Source organism: Phaenicophaeus curvirostris, chromosome 3 (assembly GCF_032191515.1).
Source record: "Phaenicophaeus curvirostris isolate KB17595 chromosome 3, BPBGC_Pcur_1.0, whole genome shotgun sequence".
Classification (NCBI taxonomy): Eukaryota; Metazoa; Chordata; class Aves; order Cuculiformes; family Cuculidae; genus Phaenicophaeus; species Phaenicophaeus curvirostris.
The window spans coordinates 37370128-37389387 of record NC_091394.1 but is presented as its reverse complement, the minus strand read 5'-3'; the positions used below and the strand labels follow the sequence as shown (position 1 = coordinate 37389387).

Genomic DNA, 19260 nt, shown 5'->3' with positions numbered 1-19260 from the left:
TGAGGGTGATGACACTCCATTGGTTTCATTCAGATTTAGAAAAACCTTTAAAGGGCTAAAGCTGGAAATGGGCTTAAACTCTCAGTTCCCTCCAAAGCCTGTCTTGCAGGTATTACGGTGTCTATTTCACCAATTTGGTAGGGTGGGTTCTGTACTAATTCTGGAGGAGTGTTAAGTTTTGGGTTTTGATTGTTTATAAAGCTATTCTTTCCCCTCAGGGAAGGCGAGAGGTATGTTAAATGCAGTTAATTACGATGGTTTGTTATCTCATTAAATTCTGAAATATCTTCTGCAGAGCTTATTACAGTACTCTAAAAACCAGCTGTTCATATTTCTGATCTTTGTCTCTAATCCTTGCTTTTTATTGCAGATTGTGTATATGTATGTATGTATATATACGCACACACAGAATCATGGAATCACCAGGTTGGAAAAGACCCACCGGATCATCGAGTCCAACCATTCCCACCAATCTCTAAACCATGCCCCTCAGTACCTCATCCACCCACACCTTAAACCCCTCCAGGGAAGGCAAGTCAACCACCTCCCTGGGCAGACCGTTCCATTGCCTAATGACCCTTTCAGTGAAGAATTTTTTCCTTATGTCCAGCCTGAACCTCCCCTGGCGGAGCTTGAGGCCATTCCCTCTTGTCCTGTCCCCTGTCACTTGGGAGAAGAGGCCAGCTCCCTCCTCTCCACAACCTCCCTTCAGGTAGTTGTAGAGAGCAATAAGGTCTCCCCTCAGCCTCCTCTTCTTCAGGCTAAACAACCCCAGCTCTCTCAGCCGCTCCTCATAAGGCTTGTTCTCCAGCCCCTTCACCAGCTTGGTTGCTCTTCTCTGGACTCACTCCAGAGCCTCAACATCCTTCTTGTGGTGAGGGGCCCAGAACTGAACACAGGATTCGAGGTGCGGTCTCACCAGTGCTGAGTACAGAGGGAGAATAACCTCCCTGGACATGCTGGTCACACCATTTTTGATACAGGACAAGATGCCATTGGCCTTCTTGGCCACCTGGGCACATTGCTGGCTCATGTTCAGTCGCTGTCAACCAACACCCCCAGGTCCCTCTCCTCCAAGCAGCTTTCTAGCCAGACTTCTCCTAGTCTGTAGCACTGCATAGGGTTGTTGTGCCCCAAGTGCAGGACCCGGCATTTGGCCTTGTTAAACCTCATGCCATTGGTCTCTGCCCAGCGGTCCAGCCTGTTTAGATCCCTTTGCAGAGCCTCCCTACCCTCCAGCAGATCCATACTTCCACCCAGCTTAATGTCGTCTGTAAACTTGCTAAGGGAGCATGCATGTGTGTATGTGTGTAGATGCATGTAAAAAACATTGAATAAAGTAAAACTTACCTATATGGTTTAGTTTTATTCAGCTTAAAGCTTCATGGACCAGATCACTATCTAAGGTTGCACAATGGCTATGAAGAGGGATATTGTTAGTGAGCCAGTTATTTCTAATGTAGCTTCTGATCTTGCAGATTTAGGTAGCAGTGATGCATGGAAGAGCTGGAACACTTTTAAAGCTGCCTGACTGCGAGTAGCACCTCTTGGGTGACGAGAGCCTACTGGAATGCACAAAAAAATAGATTAGCACATTTGGCAAAACTCATCCCTAGCTTTTGAACCCTCTAGGAGACTAAGGATGTCTCCATATGGTGTGTTTTTAATATTCCCCATATACATTCAAAATGTGAAGTTGGCATTAGTACCTTTCCCGAAATATAGGATTTGAGTACTTAGAGATGCAATTGTAGCTTAAATTTCCACCTAAACCAAAATCTGCCTCTTTCCATGGTAGAGAGCCATCTCAGAAAGACAGCTGGTCGTGGAGTTAGGTGAGCTGGAACCTAGGATAGTTATAGAAGTGGTCGGCAAATCCAAAGTCATTCAAGTCTTAGTGGAAGTGCTTTGCTGTGGTTTCTAGATGGCTTATGTTAATTTAACTTAAGATGTAGCTTTTAAATTAATGAAGTTAAACTGGCGCAAGAGGCTGTATGCTCAGGCTGTCTTTTTTGATTTGTCTGTCAACAAGGCACTGGTTTAACCTACTCTTAACCCATAACAGTCCATGTGGATTTGAACTGATTTAACAAAACTTATTTAATTAAATTGGGGCAATCTTGTGTTGCCAGCAAGGCCTCAGGAGAAGCATCTCTAGTTCTGCCTTTTGGCATTTTCTTCCCTTGGTAATGGTGTGATAAAAGATGCATTTATTTTATTTGTTGACTTTGTTGACTTAATTCTCACCTTTGAGGTATTAAGATTTCCTTTAGCGCTAAGGGCAGTTGCTTACCGAGCCCTTTATGGTTGCATTTGTTTGTTATTTTGAACAGTATCCCTAGCTACTGAACCCCATAATTAATATAATTTAAAATAGAGAAAATAGAGGTTTTATGAAATCCTCCATGTATTTGTTTACCTGCGGCTCAGCAGTTGGCTGCATATGAAAAGGATTGCCTATTTTTCAGATTTCTGTAGCTTTCTGTCAGGCATGTTGTCTGCCGTGTTGCAATTCTCTCTTCAGTTGTCTGGTCCTTGCAGTATTTCCATCCTATTTTCAGGTAACTTCTACTTCCCTCAACATACAGCCAGCTCTTTGCACTCCCTCACAATGGTTTACTTTCTTTATTGCTCCTGGCTTTATTGCCTGCTTTCTCTTATTGCTCAAGTGCTCTTTCCAATTTCCCTTCCTTTGCTTGTTGGCAGTGTTTTGCGTGGCGTTTTCACCAATTGTCTTTCAGATGTGCGGCTTTTGAGAGCTAAATGAACTGGTGCTGAGAGTTCATCAAATGTTCACCAGCGGTCCCAGCTGAAGTAATTGCCAATTTCTTGCTGCTCCTGTGTGGGAGCACTCTGCCATGACCTATTGCACGGCCATGTGGCAAAGTGACCTCAGAATCCTCATCTGATTTAAACATGTGTGGGTGTGCACATACACCATAGAATCATAGGATTTTAATGTTTCTGCCTTCCTCTCCTTTGGTCAGCATCTAATTTCAGCCTGGGAAAGGGACAGAAAAGCAAAGTGATTTGCCTGAGGAGTCCCAGTGAATCAGTGAGTGGATGTCGGCTCAGTGCTGTTGAGGAGAAAAGGTGGCATTGGGAAGCGTCACAAGGTTTTGGACCTTTTTGGACATATTTGAGGAACCTGATCTGGTGAAGGTGGCGCCCATGGCAGAGGGGTTGGAACTGGATGATCTTTAAGGTCCCTTCCAACCCAAACCATGCTGTGATTCCGTATTTGCAAGTGAGGTGGTATTTCCTTGCTGAGGGGACTCCTGTCCCCCAGAGCCGGAGCTGCAGATGACGGGCTGAGAGGGCGCTAGCAATAGGCTGTGGTAGTGGCAATATTGACTTCAGGGAGGGTTGAAAGATGGGCACGGCCACCTGGAGTGACAGAGGGGAGCCGCTGTCTTGCCAGGAGATTGGACAATGGAGATCTGGGAAGAAGTTTAAACTTAGGTATACAATCTATTACAGAGGATCAGGTTGCAAGTGAAAAAAACAGTGCTGGGATGCACCAAGGAGCAAGTTGTGTGTTTGGGGCTATCATATTTGAGGCTTGGTATTGCAGTTCACGTTTGAGACTGTGTTTCAGAGGTGTAGGGCAGGCTGACGTGTATGTATGTGCATATACGGTGGGAAGTACTGTAAGTGCCGGGTTTCATTTGTAATGCAGTGCAGTAAGAGCAGGGCATCTCGCTGCCTGTCACTGCAAGTTACTAGCAGGTTAAGGTGGCTTAAAAATGGTCTCATCTCCAAGTATGAAACTATTGTCAGAGTGTGTTTCTCAGTCAGGTTAGAGTGATCTTAATGCAACCTGCTATTGCAAAGGGAAGTCCCATTCTTCCCTCCCGTGAGTTCTTGGGACCTCTTTTGTGCCAACACCAGCACTCTGTGCTTATGAAACCCAACCCAACAAATCAAAAAATCAACCTATAAATTCATTTTCATCTAGACTGACTTCCTCAGCCAGCTGATTATGGGGTCCCAGGAGCTCTAGTGCTTGCATAAGCAGTAATGCGTAGCTAGACATGAAGGGAAGAACAGATACCACACCTTTTTTTTTGCAGCAGCTTTTGCTGGGATCAATTTAAACCAAACGAGACCCTCATTTAGGGTGGAAAGATGCAGGTGAAGCAATGCACTGGTTTGCTGGTTCAGAAAGGTATAGTCCCACCCCCTTTGCCCGGCTCCCGCCTGGATGGTGCATTCCCATCCCTTCCTGATCTGAGCCCGCAATGGGATGCAAGATTAGAAGGAGCATGACTTTCCCTTTCCACCATCAGCAAGACCTTTAATTCATCTGGATTGTGCCATTGAATGTCAGGCATCCTGCTGCTTGCATACCATCGTATCATAAGAGTTAAAATAATAACGGTGTTAGGGAGAGAAGATGAAGCAATTATAAATATCAGTCTTCTGTGACAGAAGTCTTTTCCAAGAGACTATTTCTGTCACTTCTAGGACAAACCTGTAGTGTGAACATACAGTTCATGTGTGCGCCTGTGTTTTTATGATGATTACTGTGATTGGTGAAGCACTGGCACAGGTTGCCCAGGGGAAGCTGTGGTTGCCACATCCCTGGCGGTGTTCAAGACCAGGCTGGATAGGGCCTTGAGCAGCTTGGTCTGGTAGGAGGTGTCCCTGCCTGTGACAGGGGGGTTGGACCTGGGTGATCTTTAAGGTCCCTTCCAACCCAAACCATTCTATGGTTCTATGATTCTGTGATTACCTAGTACCAAACTGAGTTTGATACGCACTTAAGTCTTTACTAGAGTCTCTGGGGTGGGGCACGACAAATGTCAAGAAGCAAGAGAGTATCAAATGTTTCTACTGCAGGTAAAGAAAGAAAGTCTATGGGTAAGGCTATAGATTGTGGTGGCACAGGAATTGTTACCATTGTTTCCATCAATATCATTAGTTTCAAACTACCTTGTCTGGCATTCAGGAGGAAGAGAAAGGCAGCATGCTCTGGCAGTCCAGCCAATCCCTTCTCATAGGATTTAGAGTCCCTCAAAGAAGAGGTGCAGGGTGAATGGCCCCTTTACTTTTCAGACAAGTTTGACTGGTAGCAGGATGTGGCATGGCTTGGAAGAAGTCATGTACAGAGTAACCGGGACAGTTGACTGGGTCTGCTTGATTGATTTGTGAGAATGGACTGTTTGACTCATTTTGAAGAAGCCTGGAGAGGGCCAGGATTTGCTTCCAAGAGGAACTTAATCCAAAAAATTACAATGACATAGGAAAAGAGAAGAGACCAAGAAGTGTAGATGAGACCTGAAAATTTTCTTTTATCTTCAGAATTATGTAAGGATAGTACAGATTCAACATCATGGAATATGCAGGTTATTTTCTTTTACCCCCACACCCTCCTTATTGTCCATTTCTATTTAGTAATCTTCGATGGTGAATGTGATTGATGGGTGCTCTGTGCAAAAATGATCACTTTGCTGCTTATCAGAATAAAGTCTTTTCAGCAGATATCAGGTATCTTGTGGCTTTATTTTTTCTCACTTTTTGTCTAAATGTTACAGTTTTGCAAGAGAAATGTTGAGTCCCTGGTGTGACCTGGGCACTAGAGGAGACTTGGAAAGTCTGGCTCTATGGGCATTTCTGATACCTGATTTCAGGTGTGGTTAAATTGCAAGCTGCAACCTCTGCAAGAGGTTAAAATGCCCATAATCTACTGACTGCGTGACTTCTATCACTTCCTGCCAGCAGATGGAAAATGTTTGTTCAAATGGCAGGGATTAATGGAGACCTTAATTGAACAGGAAGTTTTTCAGCCATTCAGATGATGGCTAAAATGATCCATACACTGCTACTTCTGACATCTCTGCCAGAAGTAATAATCTCTGGCTTTATGGCTAGTGCAAGTTGGTTTTAGGGCGAAGGTGAAAGATTGCAAGAGTTGATGTACGCGTGTTTTTCTGAGATTGGAAAAGAGGAATGAAATGATCTGTAAAATAACTTTTTTTTTTTAAAAAAAAAAAAAGATCAATTGCGGGGAAAAGTCTGCTCAAAGGAGAAGAGAATTTTCCTTCAGTCACACAGCTTTGATCTCGTATCCTCTTGAGTTTTAGCAGCTGGTCAAATTACTAGGGAGGGAGCTCCCGATATGTTTGGTATTATTTGGCGTATCTTTCACCGTTCAGTCTGAATCAGCAACTGTTTTGAAGAGGAATATGAAACAAAGGAGAGCACTGAATTGATCAGCAGCCATGGTTTCGGGTAGTGCCGGAGGGCGTCACACGAGTAAGGAAGTGGGAAGCACTGTCATCTGAACTGTGCTGGTTTTGTTTAACATCTTTTGATTGGGAACTGGGAAGCAAACAGGTTTTGCAGATGTCCCTCAGATGTCTGAGAATGATGAAAATGATACTAGAAGAATACTGAGGTTGCACGGTGTGTTGCGCTAAAAGTAGCTTTGACTTCTGTGTCATTAAGTAGGGGGGGAGTTGCTCAAGTTTTAGGAAAATGGGCAGGTTTTTACATTCTGGAGGCTCTCTTCCATAGAGAGAGGTCTGTAAGGCCAAGAAGACTTTTGAAAAAAATATCTGTGGTAGATAAGAAGGTCCCTGCTACATGTACCCCAATGCAGACAGGACGATGTTGCAGAGCAGGCAAAGTGAAAGGGGAGAGACCATTTTGCAGGCCTGCGTTTCCCCATGCTGGCTTTACTGAAAATCAGAAAAGTAGGAAGATTGCTTTACTTTTCCACCTGCAGTGAGTCCAGGCAGCAGGACGTTGCCCGTTCTTTGCCAGTAGGGGGAGATCGTGCAAGTGAACTGGAAATTAAGTCCTCCTTCCAGTGCTGAAGGTGTTTGTTAGTGTGGAATTCACCTTGTTTACTTTTGGCCCATTAAATAGGGTTAAAGGTATTAACTAAATGATATTTTTATGGACTTCTTGAAGAAGAATTTGTCAGGACATGCTACTTCCTCAGACATCTGCTAATGATTATTAAAAGGCAAGATAATGTGAATGAATTCCTTTATTTCTGCTGCCATCGTTTTGCATTGTAATTTTCTGGCATGTGGTAATGCTCTTCTTTATGCAGCAGCATGGCAAAAAATGGCAGGCCTAGCCTAAAGTCTTTTCTTGGTGATGTGCTGTCTGTAAAACTTGCTGATGTGGGGCGATGGATTCACCTTAAGTGGCGAAGTAGGAGTCATGCTACCTGAAAAGAGCAGGAGCCTCCATTTCTGGATGCAGGGACCAGTAACCCAAGTCTTTATTTGCCGAGCACTTCTGTAGGCATCTGTGTTCAGCTATGCTTGGCAAGCAGCTTGCAGGGAGCTCCCGTAAAGAGAACCAAATAGCAGATGGAAATGAGAAACGCTGCAGAAGAAGAATGGCTCCAGAGCGTGGCACCCGAGCAGAAGCAAACTGCACGAGAGGGAGCCTGGGGAGGAGTTAGAGGCTGTTGAAGCTGACAGTGCTGCTGAAGTAAGTGCTCATCAAATGGCACTCAGTAATGATCTGCACTAATGCAGTGACTCCCACTGTATATTAATCCCATAGAGTCAACTTGCCTGTCCTTTTCTGGTATCATAGCTGTCTCTAGTGAGCAGTCTCTGCGACATGCATAGCCTGGTGAACGGCAGGGAGAGACATGTATCCAGGACACTGCCCCCCTCCGAAAAGAAGTGCTGCCATACATTCCTGTTTCTTGTCCCTTCTCAGCAGGGATGCTTTCACATTACTATGCATGTTTGTAGCCTGTCTGAACATATCTGAGCTCACCCAATTGAATACTGTTGGCTTTGGGGATGAAGGTGTCAACAATAACCAGGACCTTGGGATAAGCATTGTAGGACCCAGAGTGAAGCCTCTGCAGCATTGTTCTTAGATTCCCATGTGAACAGATGAATTTGAAGGATTACCCTGTGTAGCTTTATGTAGCCTGCAATGTTGCTGCAGTGCGGATACAGCTGGAGTGCGGCCTCTAGCAGTCAAAGTACCGGTGCTCATGTTCTCAGACTAGAAATGAAGCTATTCCAATTGCAGGACCGAGAAGGGGTGGCACCCCTGTCTCCAGTGTAGAGAAAGATCTCTTCTGCCATCTGTTTCCACATACAACATGTGGAGGAGGAAAAATTCTCGTGCAGTCTGGTGGAACAACCCCAGAGAAAGTGAAGAGAGCCTTTGACTTGCTGAAAAAAGAGTGTTCAGGTCCTACATTTATAAAGGAATAAACCTTTGGACCTGAATAAACCTGGACAGTCTATAGTACAGTTGCTATAGAGTGATCTGACAACAGAGGTGGATAGATAATTGTAGGAAAACAGCTTCTTGGGAAGCTGACCACAGCCACCAGCACATGGGATTGAGTATTTGGTGGCAATTAATGTACTTAATTCTAATTCAGACTTTCTGCAGCTGCCGAAGGCTGGGCTGGAAGCGTGCCATGGTTTAGATGCTTGAAGGTAGATGTGTAGTTTTGTAATTATATTGTGCTGGAGTTGCACCTTGGTAACTCAGGGTCCTGTTTTGGTCTGAACATTGCAAGAGAGCTTGCAAACCTATGTACAGCACTGCAGTGATGCAGATTGCATGTCACAAGCATAGACTGACTATCTCTCCATCCGGTCCAAGTAAAAGCCAGTTGCAGCAGTAGGATGAAAGGGAGACCCATGCTAATGCTTTTTAGTTTTTTGGGTTGTGTCTTGTTCTTCTTCGCTTCTGTGTATCCTGAGGTCTACAGGGAGGACTCAAGCTCACAATGGAAAATCTTACTGCTACATCAGTGTAGCATCAAAATTCTGTGACCACCATAGATGTTTCAGGACAAAACCCCAGGGTGTTTACTACCCAGTCATCGCTCTCAAGGTTACTTAGACCACTGAAACACCTGAACTGCCTGGAACCACAAGCTGAAATGTAAATGCAGTGTTAGGTTTCTACAAATACTTCTGTACCATCTAGTGTGGTCCTCAGTCTAGTAGGCGAGATCTGCATCCTTGTGTCATTGTGGCAGCTCATATATGTGAGGTGGTAGTGTATGTGCGGCTCATATATGGTGGCTGCAGCTATCCAGTTCCTCCAGAGTTAGCGTGGTGGTGGGTGGTAAACAGTGTCCAGCTGCTTTTAAGAACTCCCACTTTGCCCAGGGCTGTCTTGTACGTTGTTTTAACAGCCAGCTATTTCTCTTGGTGGGTGTAAATATCTCTGCTAAACTGCTTGAAGTGAGGCAGTTTTGGAGGCTGCAAATACCTTCTTGTGATCAGTAAGCATGGTCAGGAGAACTAGGTGGGTCCAGAATTAGTGATAATTTGAGCATTTTTTAGCAGAAAAGTTTAAGTTGCCAGCTGTACTTTGAATTAGTTGTTGAGGGTATGGGTTAGCCCAATTAATGTTCATTAAATGTCATTCCCAAGCACCTTTCCATTGCTTGCAGGAGAGGAGGTCCTCAGAAACCAACTGTTTCCCATTTAAAAGAAACACAAAAAAAATCTACCCCCAAACTCCAAAGAAAATGTGCATTGTGGCTGAAGCTTAAGAACAAGAGGTGCCTTTTTTTGGAAAAATGCCCTGTTAGGCTCAACAATGAAGGAATGAATGGAGATGGGCTTAGTATTTTACTTTGATTCACTTGAGAATTTAAGGCTGCTTTAAAATTATCATATTAATTTAGGTCAAATTTTAATTTTTTGGACCACAGAAGGTAGAGAAGATTGAGTGAATAAAGGGCTCGGTAAAAATAACTTCTGAAAAACATTGCATTCAACCTTACTGGAATGTTTTATTTACTGAAAATGAACCCAGGTTCTTCTAATAAGATGACAGGATTAAGAATTGTATTCTCACCTAGTAATACAGGTCTGGGTTGCATCTTGGATTACATGATCTTGCAAATGATTCTGAAAGGAGTTGCAGCTTGGGGTGACCTCATGCTTTGCGCTGGTTGCCTGCACTTGGTATCTGTATGGATAGGAGCGACCAGGTCTCTTGGGCTCTAGTTCCTTCATGGTCCAAACAGGCATGGAGACACTGGTGATAACGAATCTCAATTTCCACTGCTGTAAACTTGCTGGCAGTAGACCTGCTTTCTGCTCTTGGTGTGATGCTGTGTATTCACGTGACATTGTAACTTGGGGACACAGTGGTTGCAGTAGGATGTGAATACATACAGGTAGAAATGCTGCCTGGTACTACTAGAGCTAACTCTTGCACTCAGGTGTGGTCCAGGGAGAGCCAATAAGATCTTGTATTTTGAGGTCATTATTGTCCTTTGTCCCATCCCCCATCCCCCCATTTTTTTTGCTTATCCAAGTAACATTTACTCTCAGGGTTGGGGGGAAAAAAAACGTTTGATTTCAGTTTTGGCAGTGTTGATGTAGACAGCTTGTTGGTTTGAATTCTAGAGCCCTGTTCTCATGAACTGGTTTTCCTCCAGAAGGTTACTATTTGGAGTGAATGTATTGGGCTTGTTCTGAGGAGTGAAAGAGTGAAATACGGCTTAGCTGTGCTTCCTGCTGACATATGCAATACTGATAAGGATTTCCCAGTTGCCCTGTGAAGAATGATACCTCCAGGACTAAGTTTTGCATATTCACCTTGGGCTTGCCTCAAAGTACTTGTCACGTGGTTGCTATTGTTTGCACTGGAAATTACACCCTTGATAATTATCTAATCTGCAGTGGGCACCTGGCTATTAAGGCATAAATTGTTTTTTTTTAAGGAGGGCAGAACATACCTACAGCCCATCACTTTCAGACATGTTTACCTTCATAAATGAAGCTGCACATGCAACCAAATTGTTGCATACAGGTGTGTTGTGTGGTAGACTGAGTGTCGTACAGCGCAGTTAAACCGTATGGGGAAGTTGCATATCTGCTCTGATGAGAGCAAAGGTACACACCGAACCCGATTGAGATCGGGGTGTGGACAAGTAAAACTCAGAGACAACTATTTTGTCAGGTCAGCAAATTGTCATAGCACAGAAATAAACAACCCAGATCATGGCAGAAGGGAACCTATAATGTTGTTAGCACAGAGCGGTCAGCTCAAAAGAAAAAAATCAGTGAAGTAAGAGAGCCCATCTGTGCCAGAGCCTTCCCTGTAATGAGTTTTAGTGGCTGATGGAAGGACAGCTCTAATGCTCGACTGTGACTGTGTGTAGTTGTATGGGATGGCCAGGTTGAGGCAACAATATGGGAAAGGTCCCACAGAACTTAGCTCAGCTTTATCTATACGAGGACAAACCCCTGAATGGAAAAATTAAATATACAGTGCACTGAATTTCTGCTGCCTGGATTGAGAGGCATACTACGGAATGAGATCTGGGAACTCCAAAGCCTAACTAGGCGATAACAAGAAACCCAAGCTCTCTCTGTTTAAAGATGTGTTTTAATAGAGGGTGGTTCCTCAACACCTAGCCTTACATCGGGCAGTAAGCAAATCTGTATCCTATCTGTTTGGTGAAAACTGATACCAGATCACAGCCGCTGGTCAATAGTAGTGATTTTAATGTGATGAAGTAAATATCTACAAATAGAATCGTAGAATAATAGAATCATTGAATAATAGAATCATAGAATAGTTTGGCTTGGAAGGGACCTTAAAGCCCATCCAATTCCAACCCCCCTGCTGTGGGCAGGGACATCTCACTAGATGAGGCTGCCCAAAGCCCCATCCAACCTGGCCTTGAACACCTCAAGAGATGTGGCAGCCACAGCTTCCCTGGGCAACCTGTGCGAGTGCCTCACCACTCTCATCGTAACTACTTATATCGTGGTTTCTCAGGAGAAGAAGTGACAAAAGCAAAGTAACCAAATACCAACACTACTTTTAGAAAGTCAGAGGTGTAGATTCCTTCACTGTAGCTTCCAGACTGCTTGCTAGCAGCTCAGTAAGTGAAAAACACTCTGCATTGAAAAGGCGGGAAAAAAGGGAAATTGGAATTAATCACGAAAAGGTGACATTCAAACAGCTACTAAAAACTACAGTTCCTATAGGGTTTGGAAATCAAACTCTAGTTGATGCCATTATAAAGGAGAAGGATCAACATCGGACAACAGGAAACAATGAAGGCAAAAATGAAGTTCAAGGAGTAAGCAATCAGTTGTGAGGCCCAACAGAAAGCAAAAGTCTTGTGGTATCTTACAAGCAGGAGGGTTTGAAAGCCTGCAGATTGTTGGAGATTAGAGAAAATTTGAAAAAGGGAGTTTGTTTTGTAAATCTCTTCCCAGTTGGTATGCTTAGGTGTAAGGACAGCATCTCAACGCTGGAATTTATTGTAAATAGATTAATATGATTGCACATATATTATCAATTCAGTTGTGCATATTATTCTTACTGTATGTTTTATAGTAGTAACGATCTGCTTTCACTTAGGAATTATGGAGCAATAAACTGAAAATAATCTGTAATGTACAACTAAATCTCACATGCTGATAATTTAATACTTGGTTTTTAGCTAACACAGCATGCACTGTGAGTATTAACATTTACTAAATTTAACATACTGCTATTACTAACGCAAGCTTCACTTTGCAAAGTAAATACTGCCTTTGTGTAGTATTTTCTACCTTAAATGCAGATGTGTCCTTTTCTACAAGCTAAAGGAATGGTGCTAGGATATTCCATTTTAAAAGACATTTCTGAGCTATTTTTATCTAACACAAACAGTAGTGCTTTGATTCCGAAGAATTCAGTTTGCTTAAAATATTCCACTAAAAATAAATTCCAATCTAGGAAATCTTCAAAAAGTGTATTTTGTATTGGAGAGGAGTGTTTTCCAGCCTAGTCTGAGTTATTTTTGTTATGAAGTTTTAATCTTTGGCTGTAATTTGCTGTGTCGGACCTAAATAGTCAGTGGTCGGTTCAGTAGAGAAGTATACCAGAAGGCAGTGAGAGTCCCTTAGGCTGCGGCTTTTTTTTAACTTCATGTCCTAGGTAGGTGTTTAAAGTCTCTCAAAAGTAGTAACAGGAAAATAACCTTCTGTTGAGAGAAGGGGAATTAGTATTTAGTTTTAAATAGTCTGGATATTTGCGTGTTTGCATGGTGTTTAGATGTGGTTTTATTTTGAGGCCTTCCCTTATCCTTTTGCTTCTTGCAAAGTTTTTTCTGTTCATGTATTTGCAAGCCTTGTGCAGCGTGTGCCCTTTAGATGAGGACAGAGTGAGCAATTTATTTTAAGGACACAAACTGGACTTCCGTTGTTCTTTTTGCCACTCGTGCCAATCTGTCTCCTGTTGCCAAATGCACGCTAAATAGGTCATCCCTGCGGAAATAGCTGCATTAACAAGCAAAGAGCAAAGCCACACTGCTGGTGATGTGTGTTTATCACACATAGAATGTCTTTCTGAGCACTTTTATCACTTCCTTACCCATTCTGCATTGCTCAGAAGTGGTGCATAAGTGAGTAGGGCAGGCTGCTATGCTTGATCTTATGTAACAGTAGTGGAGGGCAGTACCTCCTTTTTTTTGGCAGCAGCTTCACACTTCTATTGGATTAAGTATAATATGAAACTGTACCTGACATAATTGGTTTTACGCTTTTGGAGGTTTTCATGGGGGCATGCAGGGTTGTTAAAATGCAAACACTCCTTCACAAGGAAACAATTTTAATTTGTTGCCCATGTTTTGAAATGTGTATGGTTTTCCTTTGCTGGCCCATATTTACACAAATCTGGAGCAAAGGATGCTTAAAAACTTGGCTTTTGTTTCCTAACCTCCGTGCCTCATCTTGATGTGTTGTAGCCACAGAATAGCTTGTTTCTTGCCTGTGGCTTGCTCTGTACCTCCTTAGGCATTGAAGCAGAAGCCCAGGAAACACATTATTATCCATGCAAAGAACAGTAATTGTTGCAGAAACCTAAAGGATGCTGCAGTCACAAAAGGGTGCTTTCGTTTTCTAGCATTTGTATATTGAATTGATGATGCTTGTGCCCTGTGTAACTGTTCAGTGTTTTAATGAAAAACTGGTATATCATAAGGAGCAGGCCTGTTTTTGTGGCACTAATGAGTTCAAACCATGCAGGAGGAAGCACCAGCAAACATCAATAGGAGTGTGAGAGGAGAAGCATCTCAGACACATCTGACCATATAGCAACAAGTCTCCGCAGTCTCTCCAAGAAGCAGCAAAAATTCATGGTCGTAGTTTGGAGCTGGGTGGGGAGAAGGTCTGACATTTTCACTCTCCTCACTGAGATGAAGGGCTCCTGTGGAGTGTCGTGGATGGTGAAGAGCCAGTGATGCTGGCAGGCCAGGCTGCGTGCCCATGAGTCCAGACAAGCAAAAGAAGTGAGGAATCGTTTGTACTAGGGAAGGACAGATAGAGGAAAGTGTATTTTCAGAGACAGACCAAACCAAAGTATTTTCAATTCACTAATTCTTTTTTTGTCTATGCTGAACCTACAAGTCATTCCCTGTCTTCTTTCAATGCTCTAGGGACCAATAACAGGGTTGCTGTAAGCAGGCCTGGCAAATTCTTGCTGCAAAGGTTTAATTTTGAACCATGAAACAGGCTTAACCTTTACTTTTTGGGGTGATGGTGGATGTGGAATCCTCCTTGCTGCTTATCTTTGATCATGTTACACTTGAGCAGGTAGTTTCAGAGATGCAGTGAGTGGGTAGTTCATGTTTTTAACCACCAAGCTGAGGAAGCACATCGATGGGGGAAAATAGCTATGCAGATGAGAACAGCAGGCAGGGTTGCTAACCTTTACAGTCTGGTTTTTGGCGAGAGAGTGTACATTTTGTGCAGAACAGAAGCCAACACAAAGTGCTTTTCTCAGGCTGCATGTGTGGTTTTGGTGATAAAAATGTAGTTGGTTGAAACTAAATTCCCATTCATCCTTCTACTTGAAGGAATAGAGTTTCGCCAGGGAATCTTGAGTAATTTTGGGGATGTACAGGCAGATCTATACAAGGCTTTCATTCTGGAAAGATAATTGTTCATGGATACAGGGAAAGATATGTATTTAATCATCCTTTAGCTCCTGTTCATAAATTATAAGCACCATGATAAAAAATAATAAGCATCAATATATATCTGCCATTAAGGACATGAAAGCAAGCAGTAAGAATGGCTGGTGTGTTTTCTTGTTTGAGGGGATGGGAGCTGGATAGTGAGGACACGGACAATTTTATTGCGGACATAAGGCAGAAAATCGCTGATGCTGCTTTTGTTCTCTGTTGTCATTAGTGGATGTGTATATGTGTATACAAACACTGCTTTGATTTTTAGGTTTTCTTTTCTATTTTAGCTACAAAATTATAGAAGCTTAAAATACAATAACAAACCTTTTCTTACACAACTATTACATTTAATATCCATGAAAAAGAAGAGGTTTGCCAATAACATGTTTCATACGTACTGAACGATAACTGTGCTTAAGTCGTAACAGTCAAGCCCTGCTGAGGAGTCACAAGACTTGGCTTTTCCTTTGGTGTTATTCGATATGTGTTTCGGTTTGACATTATGTAAATACTCTACTATTAAGGAAGAAAATGACATAAAATTGCATCCTTTCTCAATGAGATTTTAAGTTCTTTCAGTAGCTCTTCTCCTTTTTGAAGCTGTAATAAAGATCATAATTAGAATCCCAGTTGCTTAAGTGAGAAATTAGCATGTTCTTAAATGCTGAGGCCAGTCAGATTCCCAGTGAGACCCCCCTCCGGGTATCTGTCCTGCCCTAAAGCGCTTTCCCTAATACCAATTTGCGTTCTAGACGTATTAAAGAAAATCATATTCATTGCCACCTAGTAGTTAATCAGAGCCTTCAGATAGGCTTGAAATAATTTGTGGCCTGACTGCCAAAACCACCTGCATCCATTCATTTCCTACAGCTGTACTCAGGCATGCTCTAAAGCTTACCAGAGAGGGTCACTCCATCTCCCAGTACCAGGACTGAGACAAATTCACTCCGTCTGCATCCTTTGTTCTTAAATATTTGTCACAAATACTACTTAACCACACCCGGGGCCTCCTTGCTTACTGTCTTGTAGGCTGTGTCCAAGGGACCAAAACTCTAATGGCTTTTGCCATATATTTTCCCTGTCAAAACCATATTTTTCCCTGAAGATTTTGATTCATTTTTGTAGAACTGGGCAATAACATAGATACCTTATCTATTAATATATATTTTAACATGTAAATAAGAGCCTAGCAGATTGGAATAAATTAAAACCTTAATGGGTCTAAAATAAACCTCATTTGCAAATTAATTAAAAACAAGAAGCAAAGAACAGTAACACGTTAAAAAAAAGACATTTTCATGGTGCAAAATACAGATTTAATTTCCAAATAAGTGAATGGTGAACTGTAATTGTATGATGTGCAAGAACGTACAAAATAGTAGTCACAGATTTTGTAGTCAAGATGTTCCCTTTCTGGTTTTCTAAATTGTCGCAGAAAGTACCAAAGGGTAAAACAAATAAAATGCTGTCTTTGCAGTTGACCCATACAGGGATGTGATATTAGTGGTAGATGGACTCAGATCTCTCTGTTTTGAAAAAAGAACAAACGGTGAATATTTATGTTCTGACATCTCTCCTGCAAGTTGTGCCTAACATGCTTCTGATATGCTCTTGTTTCCACAGGCCAAGGCTGCAAGCACAAAGGAAGTTTGCTCAGTCCCAGCCAAACAGTCCCAGCACAACTCCAATAAAGATAGTGGAGCCGTTATTACCCCCTCCCGCCACTCAGATTTCTGACCTCTCCAAAAGGAAGCCCAAGACAGAAGATTTTCTCACTTTCCTCTGTCTTCGAGGTAGGAGTCTTGCAGCAGCACAAGGGGGACAGCTTCGTTCAAAGAACGAGCTGTAGCACTGCACACCGAGTAGCAGCTACACAAACGTACTGGTGCTATGCTTGTGTGCATTTCAACTCTCAGCAATTCGACTGTGTCTGCAGCAGGAGCATTCAAGTTCATGGTTATAAAGACTATAAAATGAGGCTGGTAATAGTGCAAAAGGAAATTTCTTTTATGCGTGGCACACTGTTATCCTGAATGGGTTTTTGTCTAGCTCTCTTAAGTCCTCCCCATCCTCCTTTGTTTTGTCTGCCTATAAACTGAAGAACTGCTTCACTTGCCGGAGTACTTGTTCCTGCAAGAGGAGGAATCTGATTGGAAATTCACCTTCTCTACCTACTCACTGTCCTTTATTGTTCAATCTGAGTGAGGCTTTTCATCTGATAGTGGGTGGAGGGGTTGCCGTTGGTCTTAGCTGCCCCAGGAGCTGGAGTGTTCCCATAGTGATAATTAAAACAGGTGAGCTCCTCCACTCCACAACCCGAGGCAAGGCATCTAAAGTTGTACAGTGAATACCTGAATTACCTCACAGGTGCCTGAGCCAGGCTGGAGCTGTATGGTGTGCGTCTGGGATCACATGCGTGTGTGTCTGAAAGCTTGTACGTCAGACTTGAGGACCTTAGCATGAGGTACAGCTGACTGTCCAGATTAAGCTAGAGGAGGAGGTCTTACCTGAGTGGTCTCTTTTCTTGGGACTTTCCCTGACCCTGTGTCCCAATTCATGTATTGGAGATAGCATCTTTCAGTTTAATCCCCCAATTGTATTAGCTGTTGTGGTGTGTTTTCCTTCTGGCAGATGCTCCTACTGTCCCCTTAGCTGGTCACTGCCTCCATCCTTGGTGTGCTGGAGCAATGCTTCTTGCTGCTGTTTTGTCCCGTTATCTGCTGAAAGAATGTGCATTTGTTACTGATAGACTTTGTCTGCAAAAGTCTTACCTAGTGTATTGAAACCTTCAAAGCTTGTGTTTGAGTTCCCTTTTCCAGTTCTGAGGTCTCCGTTGTATCTGCAAGCAGCACTGGTCAGTACCACCTGCAGCTTCCTGCTGAGGCTTTCTCAGCTTAGTGCAATATGATTTGATTTTTTTCTTCTCTTCTGTGAGCTTTTAGGCGAGTGGTAGCTTTAGACTGATTGCTAATATATTTGTCTTGACTCTAGTCCAATATGGAACTTCCATCGTGGTGGGACTTCTGGTAAAGCGGGTGGGTGGAGGGGACGGAGAAGGGTGGTTTGCTAGCTTTTGTGTTTGTTTAAAGAGATTGCGAGGAGCAGAATCTAATGGAGTTTAAAGTGGCATCACAGTCCTCTGAAATTTAATCTGTGGAAATGTATTTCTAATTTAGTCTGCTGTGAGGTTGATCAGTCTGTTGGCAGCGTGTCACTGCTGTGATCTGGGCCAACTGCCACAGTTGTTGGTGGGAAAATTCAGATGGCGGGAGTGTGTGTGTGTGTTTGTGTTTGTGAGCACACATGGCGGCATTCACGCACTTGTTTCCACTGCTTGCTAACTAAGCACGTGTTATTTATAGCTTTGAAGGCACTTGCACTTAAAGAAAGGCAACCTGTGTGGTGATGTGACTTATCTCCATTTTTATTTCCTACTGTCTCTTAGCATTCTGCTTTAACAATGCAAATGGGAAGCACGGATACTTCTGTCCTATTCCAGTGCTTCATTCAGAAGGCTTTTTCCTTTTTTTTTTAATTTTAATCAGTGGCTGTTTAGTTCTTGCACCTGTAATTTTCTTCTTTGTTATTCATCTGTAGAATAATTGATGTTTTGTACTGTCAATTAAGAACTTGCAATTCATTCCTAATTTCTCCAGTATGCAGGAGTAGTCATACATTTCAGACAGCACGTGTGTTCAGACGGCAAGATCCCAATTACAATTATATAAAAAACTGCAAGGGAAAATCTGCTCTGAGTGCCACACATGGCATGTTCTTGGTCTGCTTGTACAGACTGAAGAAAAGCAGAAAGGGAAAGCTGTCATCTCTCTGTTTCAGCATCTCCACAAGCTTATTGCTCCATCACCCCCGTTATAAAGCCTGAAAAGAGCCAGTAAAAATGGGGGAGCAGGGGCAGGGGGTAAAATCTTCTTGGACATCTGATACCTGGATATGTTTCTGTGGAAGAGCAGAAGGGCGGCTGTGGCTTGGAGGGAGAGGGCTTGTTGAGATTGCTATTAGCCTGATACTGGCATTCGTGTCCAAACTGCTGAGTCCCTCAGGAGGCCCAAGGTTGTGTGTGGTTGATCCCTCGGGCAGTTTAGCTCCAGGTGGTGGTCTTTCTTACGTGCCTGTTGGAAAAAAATAGTTGGAAGCTAGTTCTTAAGTGTGCTTGTGGGGAGTTCATGGAGCAGCCCGCTGGTACATCCAGCTTCGGAATGGTCCCAGAAGAGGTATTCCAGGGCACTGGCAGGCTTAGTTTGGTGCTGCTCTTCTGATGGTACTCAGTGAGCCTGGAGAGGGAAGAGGCTGCAGTTTACTTAAACCCT

The 19260-nt window shown here is 43.0% G+C and overlaps 1 protein-coding gene across 2 annotated transcripts in view; it reads left to right on the top strand.

The window, feature by feature from the left end:
* The window catches only part of JARID2 (jumonji and AT-rich interaction domain containing 2), a 224286-nt gene that overhangs the window by 145257 nt on the left and 59769 nt on the right, over positions 1 to 19260 (top strand). For both annotated transcript variants that reach the window (XM_069853704.1, XM_069853703.1), the window contains exon 4: positions 16556 to 16725. In XM_069853704.1, coding sequence (XP_069709805.1) covers positions 16556 to 16725 — 170 coding nt within the window. The remainder of the gene's footprint in view (positions 1 to 16555; positions 16726 to 19260) is intronic.